Here is a 19,905-nt window from a genome sequence, read left to right on the forward strand (position 1 = left end):
ATAAAAATGACTGATCATGGAATGTCAACTAAATAAGGAGAAAGTGAAAATGTGAATGAAATGATGGATAGTAGTACAAAGGTGGTAAGATCAGTGAGTTGAAGGTGCCAGTGAGTTCAAAGGCTTGTTGGAATAAGATAAGCAGGAAAAAGTAGTGATTGGAAAGAAGCCTGTTTGAAAAGAGATTTTGGTGATGGTATGATAATTACTTTCAAGAATGCCTATGGGAGGAGTACCTTCAGTGAGTTGGAAGACCAAGTACACTGGAAGTGAAGAGGTAAAGGAGCTATAACCTGGATATTGCTTGGATTATTTTTAGGAATATTAGAATCATCAATAATGATGACAAGATAAATGATGGAGAAAGACTATAAGTCAGGAATCAAATCTTTAATGAAGAAGAAATATTGTCTAGGATGATGATAATATGGCTGAAATAAGACATAGGAGAGTTGGTGGGTGGGATAGTCTGATAGCACATATTTCCTTTTTTTAAATTTTTTTAAAAAGTCAAGAAGCCAACATATAGTATGTCATTAGTTTCAGATGTAGAATTCAATAATTCATTAATTGCATATAACACCCAGTGTTCATCATATCACATTCCCTCCTTAATGCCCATCATCCAGCCCCTACTCACCTCCCCTCCAGCAACCCTCACTTTCTTTCTTATAGTTAAGAATCTATCACGGTTTGTCTCCCTCTTTGATGACCTCCCATTCAATTTTTCCTCCCTTCCCCTATGACCCTGTCAGTTTCTTATATTCCACATATGATTTAAAATATATAATTGCCTTTCTCTGATTGACTTATTTCACTCCACATAATATGTGTAAAGTGTAGAATTTAGTGATTCATCAATTCATACACCAGTGCTCATCACAAGTCTGCTCCTTAAAACCCATAACCCATTTAACCCATCTCCCCCACTAACCTCCCCTCCTGCAACCCTCATTTGTTCTCTATACTAAAGAGTCTGTTTTATGGGAGGAGGAGGCAAGATGGTGGAGAAGTAGAGGACCCTATTTCAACCAGTTCCCTGAATTTAGTTGGCTATCTACCGAACAATTCTGAACACCCACAAAATCAGTCTGAGATGTAAGAAGATATATCTGGATCCCTATAAGCAGAAAAATACCACCCGTTATGAGGTAGAAAGGGCAGAATCATGAGTCTGCAGGAAGATACAGGGGATAAATAGAAGGGGGTGGGAACATCCATAAGCTGAATCCTGGAAAGCGATATAACACTGAGTGTAACATTGTCCTGAGCCAGGAACTGGGCAAAAAGTCACAAGAGTGGTAGCAGCAGGAAAAGGTTTTAGAGCAGTGCTCAGGCAAGACCCAGGAATTGACAATGCATTTGTGTGTGTATGTATGTGCATGAGCCCTTTCAAACCTGTGGCTGTTCATGGTTTTAGAAGCACAAAGGGCAGGGACACACTCAGGCCCCTGAAAGAATCACAGTGGGCACAAACAGCAGGTGGCTGCTGTTTTCAGTGGCACATACAGAAACAGAGACTCTGTGTTCTGGAGGATTTAGTGAAAAGACTGTGATTCCTCTGCTCTGAGACAGAGGTTTGGGTGCAGCCATTTCTGCTCTGACCCACTAAAGGGGTGCAAAAAGCTACCAGAGAACAAAACTAAAAAAACTGGTTTCCACAGAGTCCAGCCCACAACCAGGATATGAGAAACTCTGCACAAGCAGGGTTGCCTGAGAAAGAGCTGCAGCAGACCCTTCCCCAGAAGACAGGCTGCAAGAACAAAAGGACAACAAATCAATGGTCCCCATAAGACTAAAATGCCAACACAGGGGAAACACAGGGAAACACAGGGAAAAATAGTATACTGAGTTCCAGGCGTTGCCTCATGGCTTGTTTATTTTTCAGATACAACTCTCTTTTTCTTTTTACTTCCTCTTATGTTTCTATGCTTTTTCTTTTTACCTTTTTCTAATTTCAACTAGCTCTTTAATATATCAACCTATATTTCATAGTAGCTTTTTAACTTGTACTTTTTTACACCCATATTCTTTTTATTGATATGTTTCAATTTAGTACTTTCCCCCCATTCAATATTACCTTTATATATATTTTATATATATTTATATACTGATCTTTTTAAAAAAATTTTTTTATTTTTTATAAACATATATTTTTATCCCCAGGGGTACAGGTCTGTGAATCGCCACACTTCACACTTCACAGCACTCACCAAAGCACATACCCTCCCCAACGTCCATAACCTCAACTCCCTTCTCCCAACCCCCCTCCCCCAGCAACCCTCAGTTTGTTTTGTGAGATTAAGAGTCACTTAGAGTTTGTCTCCCTCCCAATCCCATCTTGTTTCATTGATTCTTCTCCTACCCACTAGCCCCCATGTTGCATCGCCACTTCCTCATATCAGGGAGATCATATGATAGTTGTCTTGACTTATTTCGCTAAGCATGATAAGCTCTAGTTCCATCCATGTTGTCGCAAATGGCAAGATTTCATTTCTTTTGATGGCTGCATAGTATTCCATTGTGTATATATACCACATCTTCTTGATCCATTCATCTGTTGATGGACATCTAGGTTCTTTCCATAGTTTGGCTATTGTGGACATTGCTGCTATAAGCATTCGGGTGCACGTGCCCCTTTGGATCACTACGTTTGTATCTTTAGGGTAAATACCCAGTAGTGCAATTGCTGGGTCATAGGGCAGTTCTATTTTCAACATTTTGAGGAACCTCCATGCTGTTTTCCAGAGTGGCTGCACCAGCTTGCATTCCCACCAACAGTGTAGGAGGGTTCCCCTTTCTCCGCATCCTCGCCAGCATCTGTCATTTCCTGACTTGTTGATTTTAGCCATTCTGACTGGTGTGAGGTGATATCTCATTGTGGTTTTGATTTGTATTTCCCTGATGCCGAGTGATATGGAGCACTTTTTCATGTGTCTGTTGGCCATCTGGATGTCTTCTTTGCAGAAATGTCTGTTCATGTCCTCTGCCCATTTCTTGATTGGATTATTTGTTCTTTGGGTGTTGAGTTTGCTAAGTTCTTTATAGATTTTGGACACTAGTCCTTTATCTGATATGTCGTTTGCAAATATCTTCTCCCACTCTGTCAGTTGTCTTTTGATTTTGTTAACTGTTTCCTTTGCTGTGCAAAAGCTTTTGATCTTGATGAAATCCCAATAGTTCATTTTTGGCCTTGCTTCCCTTGCCTTTGGCGATGTTCCTAGGAAGATGTTGCTGTGGCCGAGGTCGAAAAGGTTGCTGCCTATGTTCTCCTCAAGGATTTTGATGGATTCCTTTCGCACATTGAGGTCCTTCATCCATTTTGAGTCTATTTTTGTGTGTGGTGTAAGGAAATGGTCCAATTTCATGTTTCTGCATGTGGCTTTCCAATTTTCCCAACACCATTTATTGAAGAGCCTGTCTTTTTTCCATTGGACATTCTTTCCTGCTTTGTCGAAGATTAGTTGACCATAGAGTTGAGGGTCTATTTCTGGGCTCTCTATTCTGTTCCATTGATCTATGTGTCTGTTTTTGTGCCAGTACCATGCTGTCTTGATGATGACAGCTTTGTAATAGAGCTTGAAGTCCGGAATTGTGATGCCACCAACTTTGGCTTTCTTTTTCAATATTCCTTTGGCTATTCGAGGTCTTTTCTGGTTCCATATAAATTTTAGAATTGTTTGTTCCATTTCTTTGAAAAAGATGGATGGTACTTTGAAAGGAATTGCATTAAATGTGTAGATTGCTTTAGGTAGCATAGAAATTTTCACAATATTTATTCTTCCAATCCAGGAGCATGGAACATTTTTCCATTTCTTTTTGTCTTCCTCAATTTCTTTTTGTCTTCCTCAATTTCTTTCATGAGTACTTTATAGTTTTCTGAGTATAGATTCTGTTGGTTAGGTTTATTCCTATGTATCTTATGGTGTGGGGTGCAATTGTAAATGGTATGGACTCCTTGATTTCTCTTTCTTCTGTCTTGTTGGTGTAGAGAAATGCAGCTGATTTCTGTGCATTGATTTTATATCCTGACACTTTACTGAATTCCTGTACAAGTTCTAGCAGTTTTGGAGTGGAGTCTTTTGGGTTTTCCACATATAGTATCATATCATCTGCTAAGAGTGATAGTTTGACTTCTTTGCCGATTTGGATGCCTTTAATTTCCTTTTGTTGTCTGATTGCTGAGGCTAGGACTTCAGGTACTATGTTGAATAGTAGTGGTGATAATGGACATCCCTGCCATGTTCCTGACCTTAGCGGAAAAGCTTTTAATTTTTCTCCACTGAGAATGATATTTGTGGTGTGTTTTTCATAGATGGCTTTGATGATATTGAGGTATGTGCCCTCTATCCCTACACTTTGAAGAGTTTTGATCAGGAAGGGATGCTGTACTTTGTCAAATGCTTTTTCAGCATCTATTGAGAGTATCATATGGTTCTTGTTCTTTCTTTTATTGATGTGTTGTATCACAGTGACTGATTTGTGGATGTTGAACCAACCTTGCAGCCCTGGAATAAATCCCACTTGGTCGTGGTGAATAATCCTTTTAATGTACTGTTGAATCCTATTGGCTAGTATTTTGGTGAGAATTTTCGCATCTGTGTTCATCAAGGATATTGGTCTATAGCTCTCTTTTTTGATGGGATCCTTGTCTGGTTTTGGGATCAAGGTGATGCTGGCCTCATAAAATGAGTTTGGGGGGCGACCGGGTGGCTCAGTCGGTTAAAGCCTCTGCCTTCGGCTCAGGTCATGATCCCAGCGTCCTGGGATCGAGTCGTGCATCCGGCTCCTTGCTCAGCAGGGAGCCTGCTTCTCCCTCTGCCTCTGCCTGCCATTCTGTCTGCCTGTGCTCGCTCTCTCTCCTTCTCTCTTTGATAAATAAATAAAATCTTAAAAAAATGAGTTTGGAAGTTTTCTTCCATTTCTATTTTTTGGAACAGTTTCAGGAGCATAGGAATTAGTTCTTCTTTAAATGTTTGGTAGAATTCCCCCAGGAAGCCTTCTGGCCCTGGGCTTTTGTTTGTTTGGAGATTTTCAATGACTGTTTCAATCTCCTTACTGGTTATGGGTCTGTTCAGGCTTTCTATTTCTTCCTGGTTCAGTTGTGGTAGTTTATATGTTTCTAGGAATGCATCCATTTCTTCCAGATTGTCAAATTTGTTGGCGTAGAGTTGCTCATAGTATGTTCTTATAATAGTTTGTATTTCTTTGGTGTTAGTTGTGATCTCTCCTCTTTCATTCATGATTTTATTTATTTGGGTCCTTTCTCTTTTCTTTTTGATAAGTCTGGCCAGGGGTTTATCAATTTTATTAATTCTTTCAAAGAACCAGCTCCTAGTTTCGTTGATTTGCTCTATTGTTTTTCTGGTTTCTATTTCATTGATTTCTGCTCTGATCTTTATGGTTTTTCTTCTCCTGCTGGGCTTAGGGTTTCTTTCTTGTTCTTTCTCCAGCTCCTTTAGGTGTAGGGTTAGGTTGTGTACCTGAGACCTTTCCTGTTTCTTGAGAAAGGCTTGTACCGCTATGTATTTTCCTCTCGGGACTGCCTTTGTTGTGTCCCACAGATTTTGAACCGTTGTATTTTCATTATCATTTGTTTCCACAATTTTTTTCAATTCTTTAATTTCCCGGTTGACCCATTCATTCTTTAGAAGGATGCTGTTTAGTCTCCATGTATTTGGGTTCTTTCCAAACTTCCTCTTGTGGTTGAGTACTCGCTTCAGAGCATTGTGGTCTGAAAATATGCAGGGAATGATCCCAATCTTTTGATACTGGTTGAGTCCTGATTTAGGACCGAGGATGTGATCTATTCTGGAGAATGTTCCATGTGCACTAGAGAAGAATGTGTATTCTGTTGCTTTGGGATGAAATGTTCTGAATATATCTGTGATGTCCATCTGGTCCAGTGTGTCGTTTAAGGCCTTTATTTCCTTGTTGAGCTTTTGCTTGGATGATCTGTCCATTTCAGTGAGGGGAGTGTTAAAGTCCCCTACTATTATTGTATTATTGTTGATGTGTTTCTTTGATTTTGTTATTAATTGGTTTATATAGTTGGCTGCTTCCACATTGGGGCATAGATATTTAAAATTGTTAGATCTTCTTGTTGGACAGACCCTTTGAGTATGATATAGTGTCCTTCCTCATCTTTTATTATAGTCTTTGGCTTAAAATCTAATTGATCTGATATAAAGATTGCCACTCCTGCTTTCTTCTGATGTCCATTAGCATGGTAGATTCTATTCCACCCCCTCACTTTAAATCTGGAGGTGTCTTTGGGCTTAAAATGAGTTTCTTGGAGGCAACATATAGATGGGTTTTGTTTTTTTATCCATTCTGATACCCTGTGTCTTTTTTTTTTTTTTTGACAGACAGAGATCACACGTAGGCAGAGAGGCAGGTAAAGAGAGGGAGGAAGCAGGCTCCCTGCTGAGCAGAGAGCCCAATGTGGGGCTCAATCCCAGGACCCTGGGATCATGACCTGAGCTGAAGGCAGAGGCTTTAACCCACTGAGCCACCCAGGCTCCCCACCCTGTGTCTTTTGATTGGGGCATTTAGCCCATTAACATTCAGGGTAACTATTGAGAGATATGAATTTAGTGCCATTGTATTGCCTGTAAGGTGACTGTTACTGTATATGGTCTCTGTTCCTTTCTGATCTACCACTTGTAGGCTCTCTCTTTGCTTAGAGGACCCCTTTCAATATTTCCTGTAGAGCTGGTTTGGTGTTTGCAAATTCTTTCAGTTTTTGTTTGTCCTGGAAGCTTTTAATCTCTCCTTCTATTTTCAATGATAGCCTAGCAGGATATAGTATTCTTGGCTGCATGTTTTTCTCGTTTATTGCTCTGAATATATCATGCCAGCTCTTTCTGGCCTGCCAGATCTCTGTGGATAAGTCAGCTGCCAATCTAATATTTTTACCATTGTATGTTACAGACTTCTTTTCCCGGGCTGCTTTCAGGATTTTCTCTTTGTCACTGAGACTTGTAAATTTTACTATTAGGTGATGGGGTGTGGGCCTATTCTTATTGATTTTGAAGGGCATTCTCTGAACCTCCTGAATTTTGATGCTTGTTCCCTTTGCCATATTGGGGAAATTCTCCCCAATAATTCTCTCCAGTATACCTTCTGCTCCCCCCTCTCTTTCTTCTTCTTCTGGAATCCCAATTATCCTAATGTTGTTTCGTCTTATGGTGTCACTTATCTCTCGAATTCTCCCCTCGTGGTCCAGTAGCTGTTTGTCCCTCTTTTGCTCAGCTTCTTTATTCTCTGTCATTTGGTCTTCTATATTGCTAATTCTTTCTTCTGCCTCATGTATCCTAGCAGTGAGAACCTCCATTTTTGATTGCACCTCACTAATAGCTTTTTTGATTTCAACTTGGTTAGATTTTAGTTCTTTTATTTCTCCAGAAAGGGCTTTTATATCTCCCGAGAGGGTTTCTCTAATATCTTCCATGTCTTTTTCGAGCCTGGCTAGAACCTTGAGAATTGTCATTCTGAACTCTAGATCTGAGATATTACCAATGTCTGTATTGATTAGGTCCCTAGCCTTTGGTACTGCCTCTTGTTCTTTTTTTTTATGGTTAATTTTTCCGCCTTGTCATTTTGTCTAGATAAGAGTATATGAAGGAGCAAGTAAAATACTAAAAGGGTGGCAATAACCCCAGGGAAATATGCTTTAACCAAATCAGAAGAGATCCCAAATTGTGAAGGGGGAGAAAGGGGATAAAAAGAGGTTCAAAAAGAAAGAAAAAAAATTAAAAAAAAAGAAAACGAATAAAGAAAAGTATAAAAAGAATAAAAAAGAAAAAATATATATATTAGATAAACTAGTTAAAAAAGGTTAAAAAATAAAAGGGTAAAAGTTAAAAAAAATTAGCAGAAGAAGAGAAAAAAAATGAAAAAGAAAAAAATTAAATTAACTGCAAGACTAAAAAAATCACAGGGAGAAAGCCATGAGTTTCGTGCTTTGCTTTCACCTCCTCTGCTGCTCTCCTTGGTATTGAAACTGCACTCCTTGGTAGGTGAACTTGGTCTTGGCTGGATTTCTTGTTGATCTTCTGGGGGAGTGGCCTGGTGTAGTGATTCTCAAGTGTCTTTGCCCCAGGCGGAATTGCACCTCCCTTACCAGGGGCCGGGCTGAGTAATCCCCTCAGGTTTGCTTTCAGGAGCTTTTTTGTTCCCTTAGCGTTTTCCGTAGAGTTCCGGAGGATGGGAATACAAATGGCGGCCTCCTGGTCTCCGGCCCGGAGGAGCCGAGAGCCCAGGGCCCCATTCCTCAGTGCACTCTCAGAGAACAGCGCCCAGTTACTCCCATCTGCCTGACCTCCGGCTGTGCCCCGAGCTCACCGAGCCTGCGGCTGGTTCTGGTAACCCCGAGCTGTGAGCTTACTGTCGGCTCTGCCCCTGTAGCTGGTTTTCCCATTCCAATACCCGCAAGCTCTGCGACACTCAGACACCCCCGATCCTTCTGTGACCCTGCGGGACCTGAGGCCACGCTGACACCGCGTGGGCTTCGCCCCGGTTTAGCCTCTGGAGCGATGTCCCTCAGCGGAACAGACTTTTAAAAGTCCTGATTTTGTGCTCTGTTGCTCCGCCTCTTGCCGGGAGCTGGCCCCTCCCCCTGGGGTCTATCTTCCCGTTGCTTTGGATTCACTTCTCCGCCAGTCCTACCTTTCAGAAAGTGGTTGTTTTTCTGTTTCCAGAATTGCTGTTCTTCTTCTCTTTGATCTGCCGATGGATTTTCAGGTGTTTGCAATCTTTAGATAAGCTATCTAGCTGATCTCCTGCTAGCTGAAGTAGTCTCAGCCTGCTACTTCTCCACCATCTTGACTCCTCTCCCTATATATATTTATATATATATACAAGTTTTATTTTCCCTTTAACTTTGGGAAATAGTGTCCTCTAACAAATAGAACAAAATACACCCAGCAACAATTGAAACACCCTACTTTGTCCACATTGAGAGAGTTCAACCTCCCTTTCCCTTGTCCCTCCCTTTAAAATTTTTTTTTCTATTTTTTAATGTTATAAATGTTATTCTTGTGTTTCATTTTGACTTTGTCTTTTTGGTGGTGGCTGCTAACACTCCAGATTTTCCTAGGGTGCATCTTGCTTGAGTCATAGCTGATATTTTGGATTCTGCATTCCCTCAATCATCCCTCAGAATGACGACGAGGAGGAGCACCCAAAAAAGAAAAGAACCAGAGACCGTGGTCTCTGCCACAGACTTAATGGATATGGATATGAGCGAGATGTCAGAGATAGACTTCGGGATATGATGTCAATAGCTAAACTTGAGAAAGCCATTGGTGATAATATAGAATTTCTAAGGGCAGAAATGAGAGCCAATCAGACCAAACTTAAAAATGCTAACTATGAGATGCCACCTAAACAGGATATTCTAACAGCTAGGGTAAATAAGCCAGAAGAATGAGTTAGTTATCTGGAAGCTAAGCTGATAAAAGGGAAGAGAACCAAGCAGGATAAGGATAAACAGATAGAAGCCCATGAGATCAGACTTAGATCAGTGATGCCATGAAATGTTCCAATGTCAGAATAATTGGGATTCCTGAAGGGTATCTGAGCAAATCATAGCTCAGAACTTCCCTAATCTGGTAAAGGAAACAAGCACTTATGTCCAAGAGGCAGAGAGGACCCCTTCCAAGATCAAGAAAAATAGACCAACACCATGGCATGTCATAGTAAAACTTGCCAATCTTAGAACCAAGGAAGCTATCTTGAGAGCAGCTAGGGGAAAGGGATTTCTTACCTATGGAGGGAGGAACATCCGAATAATGTCAGACCTGTCCACAGAAACCTGGCAAGCCAGAAAGGGCTGGCAAGACATATACAGGGTACTAAATAAGAAGAAAATGTAGCCAAGAATACTTTATCCATCATGGCTGTCATTCAGAATGGATGGAGAGACAAAGAGGTTCCAGGACCAGCAGAAACAGAAAGAATATGTGACCACCAAGCCAGCCCTGCAAGAAATATTAAGGAGGGGGTTCTATAAAAGAAGAAAGACCCCAATGATAACATAGACCCAGAAAATAAAAAAAAAAACAGGAACATTACAGGCAATAAATGATGGCATTAAATTCATATCTTTCAAGTTACCATCACCAGGGAATGGGATAAATGTTCTGATGAAACAACAGAGGGTTTTAGATTTTTAGATTGGATAAAAACACATGACCCATCCATATGTTGTCTACAAGAGACTCATTTTGAACCTGAAGTCACCTCCAGATTGAAAATGAGTGGATGGAGAACTGTTTATCATGACAACAGACCACAAAAGAAAGCTGGGGTAGCAATTCTCATATCAGACAAAAATAGATTTTAAACAAAAGGCTGCAGTGAGAGATGTAGAAGGACATATCATACCTAAAAGGCCTAGCCAACAAGAACAATTGTAAATATCTATGCCCCCAATGTCGGAGCAACAAACTACATAAGCCAACTGTTAACCAAAGTAAAAAATTCATATTGATAATAACACATTAACAGTAGACAGTAGGAGACCTCAGGTCTCCACTCTCAGCAATGGACAGATCATCTAAGCAGAGGATCATCTAAGCAGAGAAACAAGACCTTTAAATGACACATTGAAACAGACAGACCTCAAAGATATACAGAGAACATTCCACTGTAAAGCAACAGAATACTCATTCTTCTCAAGTATGTATGGGACTTTCTCCAGAATAGAACACATACTGGGTTACAAATCAGGTCTCAATCACTACCAGAAGACTGAGATTATTTCCTGCATGGCATCAGACCACAAAGCTGTGAAACTGGAACTCAATCACAAGACAAAATTTGGAAGGAATTCAAACACTTGGAAATTAAAGAGCATCCTGCTAAAGAATGAATGTGTAAACTAGAACTTAAACAATTAATGGAAGCCAATGAAAATGAAAACACATTGGTCCAAAACCTATGGGATAGCCAAAGGGATACTGCTAAGGGGGAAGTCCATAGCCATCCAAGCCTCTCTCAAAATATAAGAAAAATTCCAAATGCACAAGCTAACCTTATACCCCAAGGAGCTGGAGAAAGAAGGGCTAATAAAGCCTAAACCAAGCAGAAGAGAAATAATAAATATGAGAGCAGAGATCAATGAAATAGAAACCAGTAAAACAGTAGAATAGATCAATGAAACTAGAAGCTGGTTCTTTGGAAGAATTAATTAGATTGATAAACCTCTGCCCAGACTTAACCAAAAGTAAAGAGAAAGGACCCAAATTAATAAAATCATGAATCACAGGGAAGAAATCACTACTAACATGAATAGACATTTCTCTAAAGAAGACATACAAATGCCTAACAGACACATTTTTAAAAAAATGCTCAGTATCACTCAACACCAGGGAAATAAAAATCAAAACCACATGCAAAACCAAACCTTAATCTCACAAAACAAACTGAGGGTTGCTGTGGGGAGAGGGGAAGGGAGATGGTGGTGGGATTATGGACATTGGGGAGGGTATGTGCTATGGTGAGTTCTGTGAAGTGTGTAAACCTGGCAATTCACAGACCTATACTCATGGGGCTAATAATACATTATATGTTTATAAAAAAAATTTTTTAAAGATTAAAAAAACCACACTGATATTACCTCACACCACTCAAAATTGCTGAAGTTAGTAATACTGGAAAGAGTTGTTTTCGAGGATGCGGAGCAAGAGGAACTCTCTTACAGTGTTGGTGGGAAAGCAAACTGGTGCAACCACTCTGAAAAACAATGGCAGTTCCTCAAAAGGTTAAAAATAGAACTACCCAAGGGTCCAGCAATTACAAAACCAGGAATGTACCCAAAGGATACAAAAATACTGATTCAAAGAGATACATGCACTTTAGTGTTTATAGCAGCATTATCAACAGCAGCTAAATTATGGAAAGAGCCTAAATGTCCATTGACTGGTAAATGTGTAAAGAAGATGTGATACACACACACACACACACACACACACACATTCACACACATGTGTGCGCATACATACACATAATGGAATATTACTCAGCCATAAGAAGACTGAAATCTTTCCCTTTGGATGACGTGGATGGAGCTAGAGAGTATTAATGCTATGTGAAATTAGACCATATGATTTCACTCATATGTGGAATTCAAGAAACAAAACAGAGAATCAAACCATAAAACACTCTTTTTTTTCCTGTTCAGTTAGTCACCATATAGTACATCATTAGTTTTTTAAGTAGTGATCAATGATTCAATAATTGCATATTACACCCAGCGCTTGTCACAACACACATCCTCCTTAATACACGTCACCTGGCTACCCCATCCTCCCACTCCCCTCCCCTCTAAAACCCTCAGATTGTTTCTCAGAGTCCATAGTCTTTATGGTTTATCTCCCTCTTTGATTTCCCCTTGTTCAGTTTTTCCTCCCTTCCTCTATGGTCCTCCATCCTATTTCCTTATGTTCCACGTATAAGCTGAACCATATGATAATTAACTTTCTCTGCTTGACTTATTTTACTTAATATAATCCCCTCCAATTCCATCATTTTAATGCAAATGATGGGTATTCATCCTTTCTGATGGCTGAGTAATATTCCACTGCACATACGTACCACATCTTTTTTTTTTTTAAGATTTTATTTATTTGTCAGAAAGAGAGAGGGAGAGAGAGCGAGCACAGGCAGACAGAACGGCAGGCAGGGGCAGAGGGAGAAGCAGGCTCCCTGCCAAGCAAGGAGCCTGATGTGGGACTTGATCCCAGGATGCTGGGATCATGACCTGAGCCAAAGGCAGCTGCTTAACCAACTGAGCCACCCAGGCATCCCTGTACCACATCTTCTTACCATTCATCTGTTGAAGGACATCTCAGCTCCTTCCACAGTTTGGCTGTTGTGGACATTGCTGCTATGAACATTGGGATACATATGCCCCTTCTTTTCATTATATCTGTATTTTTGAGGCAAATACCTTGTAGTGCAATTTCTGGGTCATAGGGTAGCTCTATTTTTAACTTTTTGAGGAACCTCCATACTGTTTTCCAAAGTATGTACCAGGTGCATTCCTACCAGGAGTATAAGAAGGTTCCCCTTTCTCCACATCCTCACCAACACTCATTGTTTCCTGCCTTGCTAATTTTTGCCATTCTATATATGGTATACGGTGGTGGTATCCCATTGTGGTTTTGATTTCAATTTCCCTGATGGCTAGTGATGTTGGACATTTTTTCATGTGTCTATTGGCCATTTGTATGTCTTCTTTGGAGAAGTGTCTGTTCATGTCTTCTGTCCCTTTTTGACTTACTTTTTTTGGGGGGTGTTGAGTTTGAGAATTTCTTTATAGATCTTGGGTACCAGTCCTTTATCTGTAATGCCATTTGGGACTATCTTCTCCCATTCTGTGGGTTGCCTCTTAGTTTTGTTGACTGTTCCTGTGCTGTGCAGACGCTTTTTATCTTGACAACATCCCAAAAGTTCATTTTTGCTTTTGTTTCCCTTGTCTTTGGAGACGTGTCTTAAAAGAAGTTGCTGGGGCCAATGTCAAAGAGGTTATTGCCTATGCTGTCCTCTAGGATTTTGATGGATTCCTGTGTCACATTGAAGTCTTTCATCCATTTTGAGCTTATCTTATCTTATCTTTAAAGTTTATCTTTGTGTATGGTGTAAGTGAATGGTTGTTTCATTCTTCTGTATATAGCTGGCCACTTTTCCCAGCACCATTTATTGAAAAGACTACCTTTTTTCTATTGGATATTCTTTCCTGCTTTGTAAAAGATTATTTGATGATAGATTTGAGGGTCCATAGCTGGGCTCTCTACTCTGTTCCATTGGTCTATGTGTCTGTTTTTCTGCCAGTACCATGCTGTCTTGATGATCATGGCTTTGTAATATAGCTTCAAGTCAGGCATTGTGATGCCCACAGCATTGGAGGTTTTTTTCAACATTCCTCTGGCAGTTTGGTGTCTTTTCTGGTTCCATACAAACTTTAGGATTATTTGTTCTGGTTCCATACAAACTTTAGGATTGGTTGTTCCAGCTCTGTGAAAAATGTCAATGGTATTTTGATAAGGATTACATTGAAAGTGTAGATTGCTCTAGGCAGGATAGACATTTTAACAATGTTTATTATTCCCATCCATGAGCATGGAATGTTTTTCCTTCTTTTTGTGTCTTCCTCCATTTCTTTCATAAGTGTTCTGTAATTTCTAGAGTATAGATCCATTACCTGTTCGGTTTGATTTATTTCTAGGTATTTATTTCTCTGTGGTTTTCAGAGCTGTTGTAAGTGGAATTATTTCCTTAATTTCTCTTTCTCCAGTTACATTGTTAGTGTATAGAAATACATCTCATTTCTGTGTATTTATTTTGTATCCTCCCACAGTGCTGAATTGCTTTATGAGTTCTAGTTATTTGGGGGTAGAGTCTTTTGGGTTTTCCACGTAAAGTATCATGTCATCTTTGAAGAGAGAGAGTTTGACTTCCTCTTTACCAATTTGAATGCTTTTTATTTCTTTTTGTTGTCTGATTGCTGAGGCTAGGACTTTTAGTACTTTGCTGAAAGTGGGCATCCTTGTCGTGTTCCTGTCCTTAAGGGAGAAGCTCTCAGTTTTTCCTCATTGAGAATAATATTCGCTGTGGGCTCTTCATGGGTGGTTTTATCCCTGTACTTTGAAGAGTTTTAGTCAGTAAAAGATGCTATATAATAAAGATTAGAGCAGAAATCAATGAAACAGAAACAAGAAAAATAGTAGAATCAATCAATGAAACTAGAACCTGGTTCTTTGGAAGAATTAACAGGATCCATATACTGCTGGCCAGACTTTATTCAGAAGAAAAGGGAAAGGACCCAAATTAATAAAATCATGAATGAAAGGGGAGAGATCACAACTAGCACCAAGGAAATAGAACCAATTATTAGAAATTATTACCAGCAACAATATGCCACAAAATTAGACAATCTAGAAGAAAAGGGTGCATTCCTGGAAACTTATAAACTGCCAAGACTGAGGCAGGAAGAAACAGACAATCCGAACAGACCAATAACCAGTAACAAAATTGAAGCAGTAATTAAAAACCTCCCAAAAAACAAGAGTCCAGGACATGATTCAGTAGAATAATACTTATTCTACTGAAGCTGTTTCAAAACATAGAAAATAGAAGGAAAACTTCCAAGCTTGTTCTATGAGGCCAGCATTACCCTGATCCCAAAACCAGGCAAAGACACCATCAAAAAGGAGAAATACAGTCCAATATCCCTATTGAATATGGATGCCAAAATACTCAACAAGATTCTAGCCCATAGGATCCAACAGTAAATTAAAGGGATTATTCACCAATAACAGGTGGGATTTATTCCCAGGATGCAATGGTGGTTCAACATTCAGAAATCAATTAATATGATAGAGCATATCAATAAAAGAAAAGATCAGAACCACATGATCCTTTCAATTGATGCAGAGAAAGAATTTGACAAAATACAGCATCCTTTCTTGATTTTCTTTCTTTCTTTCTTTGACACACACACACACACACACACACACACACACACACAGAGAGAGAGAGAGAGAGAGAGTATGGCAGATGGCACAGGCAGGGGAAGTGGCAGGCAGACAGAGAAACTGGTTCCCTGCCAAACAAGGAGCCTGATGGGGTACTCAATCCCAGGACCCTAGGATTATGACCAAAACCAAAGGTAATCAACTGAGCCCCCAGGCACCTATGAGTGATCTTTTTGTGTAAATCCACCTATATTAAAGTTCTAGTATAGGCAGCTTCCATACAGACAAAAAGTAGATTGGTGGTTTCCATGTTCTGGGATGGGATGAGGGAAGGAATGGGAGGTGACTGCTAATTGGTATAGGTTCATTTGCATTCATGAAAATGTTCTAAAATTTAAGTGTAGTGATAGTCCCATAATTATGAATATATCATAAACCACTGATTCTTACACTTTTGGGGGGTGAATTATATGTATGTTAATATGTTTCTATAAAGCATATTAGTTTTAAAAGTCTGGTTGGCTAAAAATAATAAGAGTGACCCCTCAAAAATTCTGATTTTTTTTTTTAAGTAAACTGGCCGTGTTCTGATTTTCTCTTTCATTCTTCTTGGCCTAAGTCCTGTAAAGTGACTTTTCAGCATCACTTGTCATTGCATTCAAAGACCAGTGAGAGCCAAATTATTTTCTGGCTATCTTTTTATCCCTTAAATTGTCAAGTTTATTCTTTAAGCTCCCCAGAAGTAGTGGTTCTGTAATAATCCTTAATAATCATTATTATAGCAGTAAAATATTTACTTTAAATCTTCTGCTGTATATGCTGGAAATTTAGACCACTTATTACAACTCTCTTTTTAAGGAAAAGCAGTGTCTGCTTATCAGACTCAGAAATAGCACAATAGAGTTGATCCTTGGACAATGTGGGGATTCTGAGCACCAATTCTCTGTGTAGTCAAAAATCCATGCATTACTTTTGACTTTCCCCAAAATGGACTACCAATAGCCTACTGTTGAAAGGCAGCCTACCAATGAACATAAACAGCTCATTAATACATATTTTATGTTATATGTATAATATACAATAAAGTAAGCTAGAAAAAAATGTTAAGAAAATCATGAAGAAAAGAAAGTATATTTATTATTTAAAAATTCATAAAAAATGGACCCAGGTAGTTTTAACCCACGTTATTCAAGAATTATCTGTGTTTCAGCAGTTTTCAGTACTATCAATAGATGTTTTGGAGAAACTGGAAAGAACAATGGACTGAATAGCAGGAAATGTGCTTTTTAGGTCTGTCCCTCTTGCTAAGAGAGAAGGAAGCAATCACTTTATTTCATGTGTATTCTTCAAAATTGGGACTTTTTGATCATTTTAATTATGTAAGTTGTGAATATTATGATGAAAATATGTTGGAAGATGTATGTGAAAATAAGTGCCTGTTTATTTATACCAGATTGAAGCATCAGTGGTTGGGTTCAAAGAGTGGCATATTTTTATGTAGGGGTGACCACACCAGCCAATGGCACAGGCCCACCAATGATCTAGCTTTATTCTTTACCTCCCCACTCTTAGAAGCTAAGTGCTCTTGCCAAGGCCATCCCAGAAGACAAGCAATAGATAGCAACTTATGGGGGCCTCCCTCCCTGATATAAGGAAACTGGTTATATTTCTGCTGCCAAATCTTTTTTTAAATTTTTATTTATTATTTTAAATTTCTTTTCAGTGTTCCAGAATTCATTATTTATGCACCACACCCAGTGCTCCATGCAATACGTGCCCTCCATAATACCCACCACCAGGCTCCCAACCACCCCCCACAAATCCCTCAGACTGTTTTTCAGAGTCCACAGTCTCTCATGGTTCATCTCCCCCTCAGTTTACCCAACTCCCTCTCTTCTCCATCTCCCCATATTTTCTGTGTTATTCCTTATGCTCCACAAATAAGCGAAACCTTACGATAATTGACTCTGTCTGCTTGACTTATTTCACTCAGCACAATCTCTTCCAGTCCCATCCATGCTGATACAAAAGTTGGGTATTCATCCTTTCTGATGGAGGCATAGTTCTCCATAGTATATATGGACCACTTCTTCCTTATCCACTTGTCCATTGAAGGGCATCTTGGTTCTTGCCATAGTTTGGTGACCGTGGCCATTGCTGCTATAAACATTGGGGTACAGATGGCCCTTCTTTTCACTATATCTGTATCTTTGGGGTAAATACCCAGGAGTTCAATTGCAGGGTCATAGGGAAGCTCTATTTTTAATTTCTTGAAGAATCTCCACACTCTTTTCCAAGGTGGCTGCACCAACTTGCATTCCCACCAACAGTGTAAGAGGGTTCCCCTTTCTCCACATCCTCTCCAACACTTTTTACTTGTTTACTGTTTTGTTAATTTTGGCCATTCTAAGTGGTGTAAGGTGGTATCTCAATGTGGTTTTGATTTGAATCTCCCTAATGGCTAGTGATGATGAACATTTTTTCATTTGTCTGTTAGCCATTTGGATGTCTACATTGAAGAATGAAGAAGTGTCACTTGAAGAAGTGTCTGTTCATATCTTCTGCCCATTTTTTGACATGATTATCTGTTTAGTGTGTGTTGAGTTTGAGGAGTTCTTTATAGATCTTGATTATCAACCCTTTACACTGTCATTTGTGAATATCTTCTCCCATTCTGTGGATTGCCTCTTTGTTTTGTTGATTACTTCCTTTGCTGTGTAGAAGGTTTTGATCTTGATGAAGTCCCAAAAGTTCATTTTCACTTTTGTTTCCTTTGTCTTTGGAGACATATCTTGAAAGAAGCTGCTGTGGCCAATGCTGAAGAGGTTACTGCCTATGTTCTCCTCTAGGATTCTGTGGAATTCTTGACTCACATTTCGAGTTTATCTTTGTGTATGGTATAAGAGAATGGTCGAGTTTCATTCTTCTATACATAGCTGTCCAATTGTCCCAGCACCATTAATTGAAGAGATAGTCTTTTATCCACTGTATATTTTTCCTGCTTTGTTGAAGATTATTTGACAATAGAGTTGAGGGTCCATATCTTGGCTCTCTACTCTGTTCCACTGGTCTCTGTGTCTGTTTTTGTGCCAGTTCCATGCTGTCTTGATCACAGCTTTGTACTAAAGCTTGAAATCAGGCAATGTGATGCCCCCAGTTTTGTTTTTCTTTTTCATCATTTCCTTAGCAATTTGAGGTCTCTTCAGATTCCATACAAATTTTAAGATTGTTTGCTCCAGATCTTTGAAAAATGTTGGTGGAATTCTGCTGCCAAATTTATGTGAAAATAGGAGTAGATCCTTCCTTCTCTGAGCTTAGATTTTTTCACCTAACAAATAAGAGGGTTGAAGGAGAGAATCTTTAAAGCATTATTAAATACTAGTGTCCTATACTTGTACTCTAGCCTAAACATCTTTAATTATTAACCTTTTCTCATGAAGGCCCTGTCATGATCTTTCAGTCACTTGTTCATCTCTTTTGGACTTAACTCAAATACTTCACTCTAGGGATCTAGGACTCCAAAGGATTAAAAGGGCCCTTATGAAAAGACATATTTTCCTGTTAACATCTACCTGACTCTTCAAATAATAGGAATGTGAAATTTTTGTGGATATGTCAAAAGTAATTGATTCAGCTTTCCAAATGATATTATTAAAATATTTACAATAGCTAATTTTCCTTTTCCAGATGAATATCTAATTTCAATGCTAATATAGGAACATCCTTTTTCTGAGTACAAGTCTATATTTACGATTTGAATTAGGTTGTGATGAAATGAGATTTAAAAATTTTTCTGCTTTATAATTCTCTTCTGAGAAGCATCTTTTCTGGGAATCCACTGAACACTCCCTGTCAGCAACTACTTAATTTCCTCTCCATATATGACTTCCTCTATAATCCATTTCTACTGTATCCTAGTTCCTGAGATAAGTTTGAAGCAAAAATCTCTGGAATGTGTCTATGCCTGTGCACTCAAACCATGCTCAAACAAGGGCTGGGAGAGGGATACATAGGAAACTTAAGTATGTTGAGTGCCTATTAAATACAAGGTACTTTATGGGGCACCTGGGTGGCTCAGTTGGTTAAACATCTGCCTGCAGCTCAGGTCATGATCCCAGGGTTCTCAGAGCAAGCCTGCATTGGGCTCCTTGCTTGGTGGGGAGTCTGTTTCTCCCTCTGACCCTCAGCCTGCTCTTGTGTTTTTTCTCTCTCTCTCAAATAAATAAAATCTTTAAATAAAAAAGAAGTACAAGGTACTTTACATACATTATATCATTGTATAAGCAACATTATATCACTTAATCTGCATAATGTCCCTATGGTTATCCATTTTACATCTCCATTTTACAGATAAGGAAGCTGAGGCATAGTTAAAAAGTGTCCAAGATAACACTGCTAATAGATGGTGGAGCCAGGTTTAAAC

General features: G+C 39.2%; 1 protein-coding gene across 1 annotated transcript in view; it reads left to right on the forward strand.

Moving 5' to 3' along the window:
* The first annotated feature begins 217 nt into the window (after window positions 1-217).
* Window positions 218-19,905, forward strand: part of LOC116569987 (methyltransferase-like protein 9) — a 28,773-nt gene continuing 9,085 nt past the window's right edge. Inside the window, 2 exon segments of the mRNA XM_032306496.1 lie at window positions 218-277; window positions 9,164-9,412. Of these exon segments, the coding sequence (XP_032162387.1) occupies window positions 218-277; window positions 9,164-9,412 (309 nt within the window).

The sequence above is a fragment of the Mustela erminea genome, chromosome 12, assembly GCF_009829155.1.
Source record: "Mustela erminea isolate mMusErm1 chromosome 12, mMusErm1.Pri, whole genome shotgun sequence".
NCBI classification, from domain to species: Eukaryota; Metazoa; Chordata; class Mammalia; order Carnivora; family Mustelidae; genus Mustela; species Mustela erminea.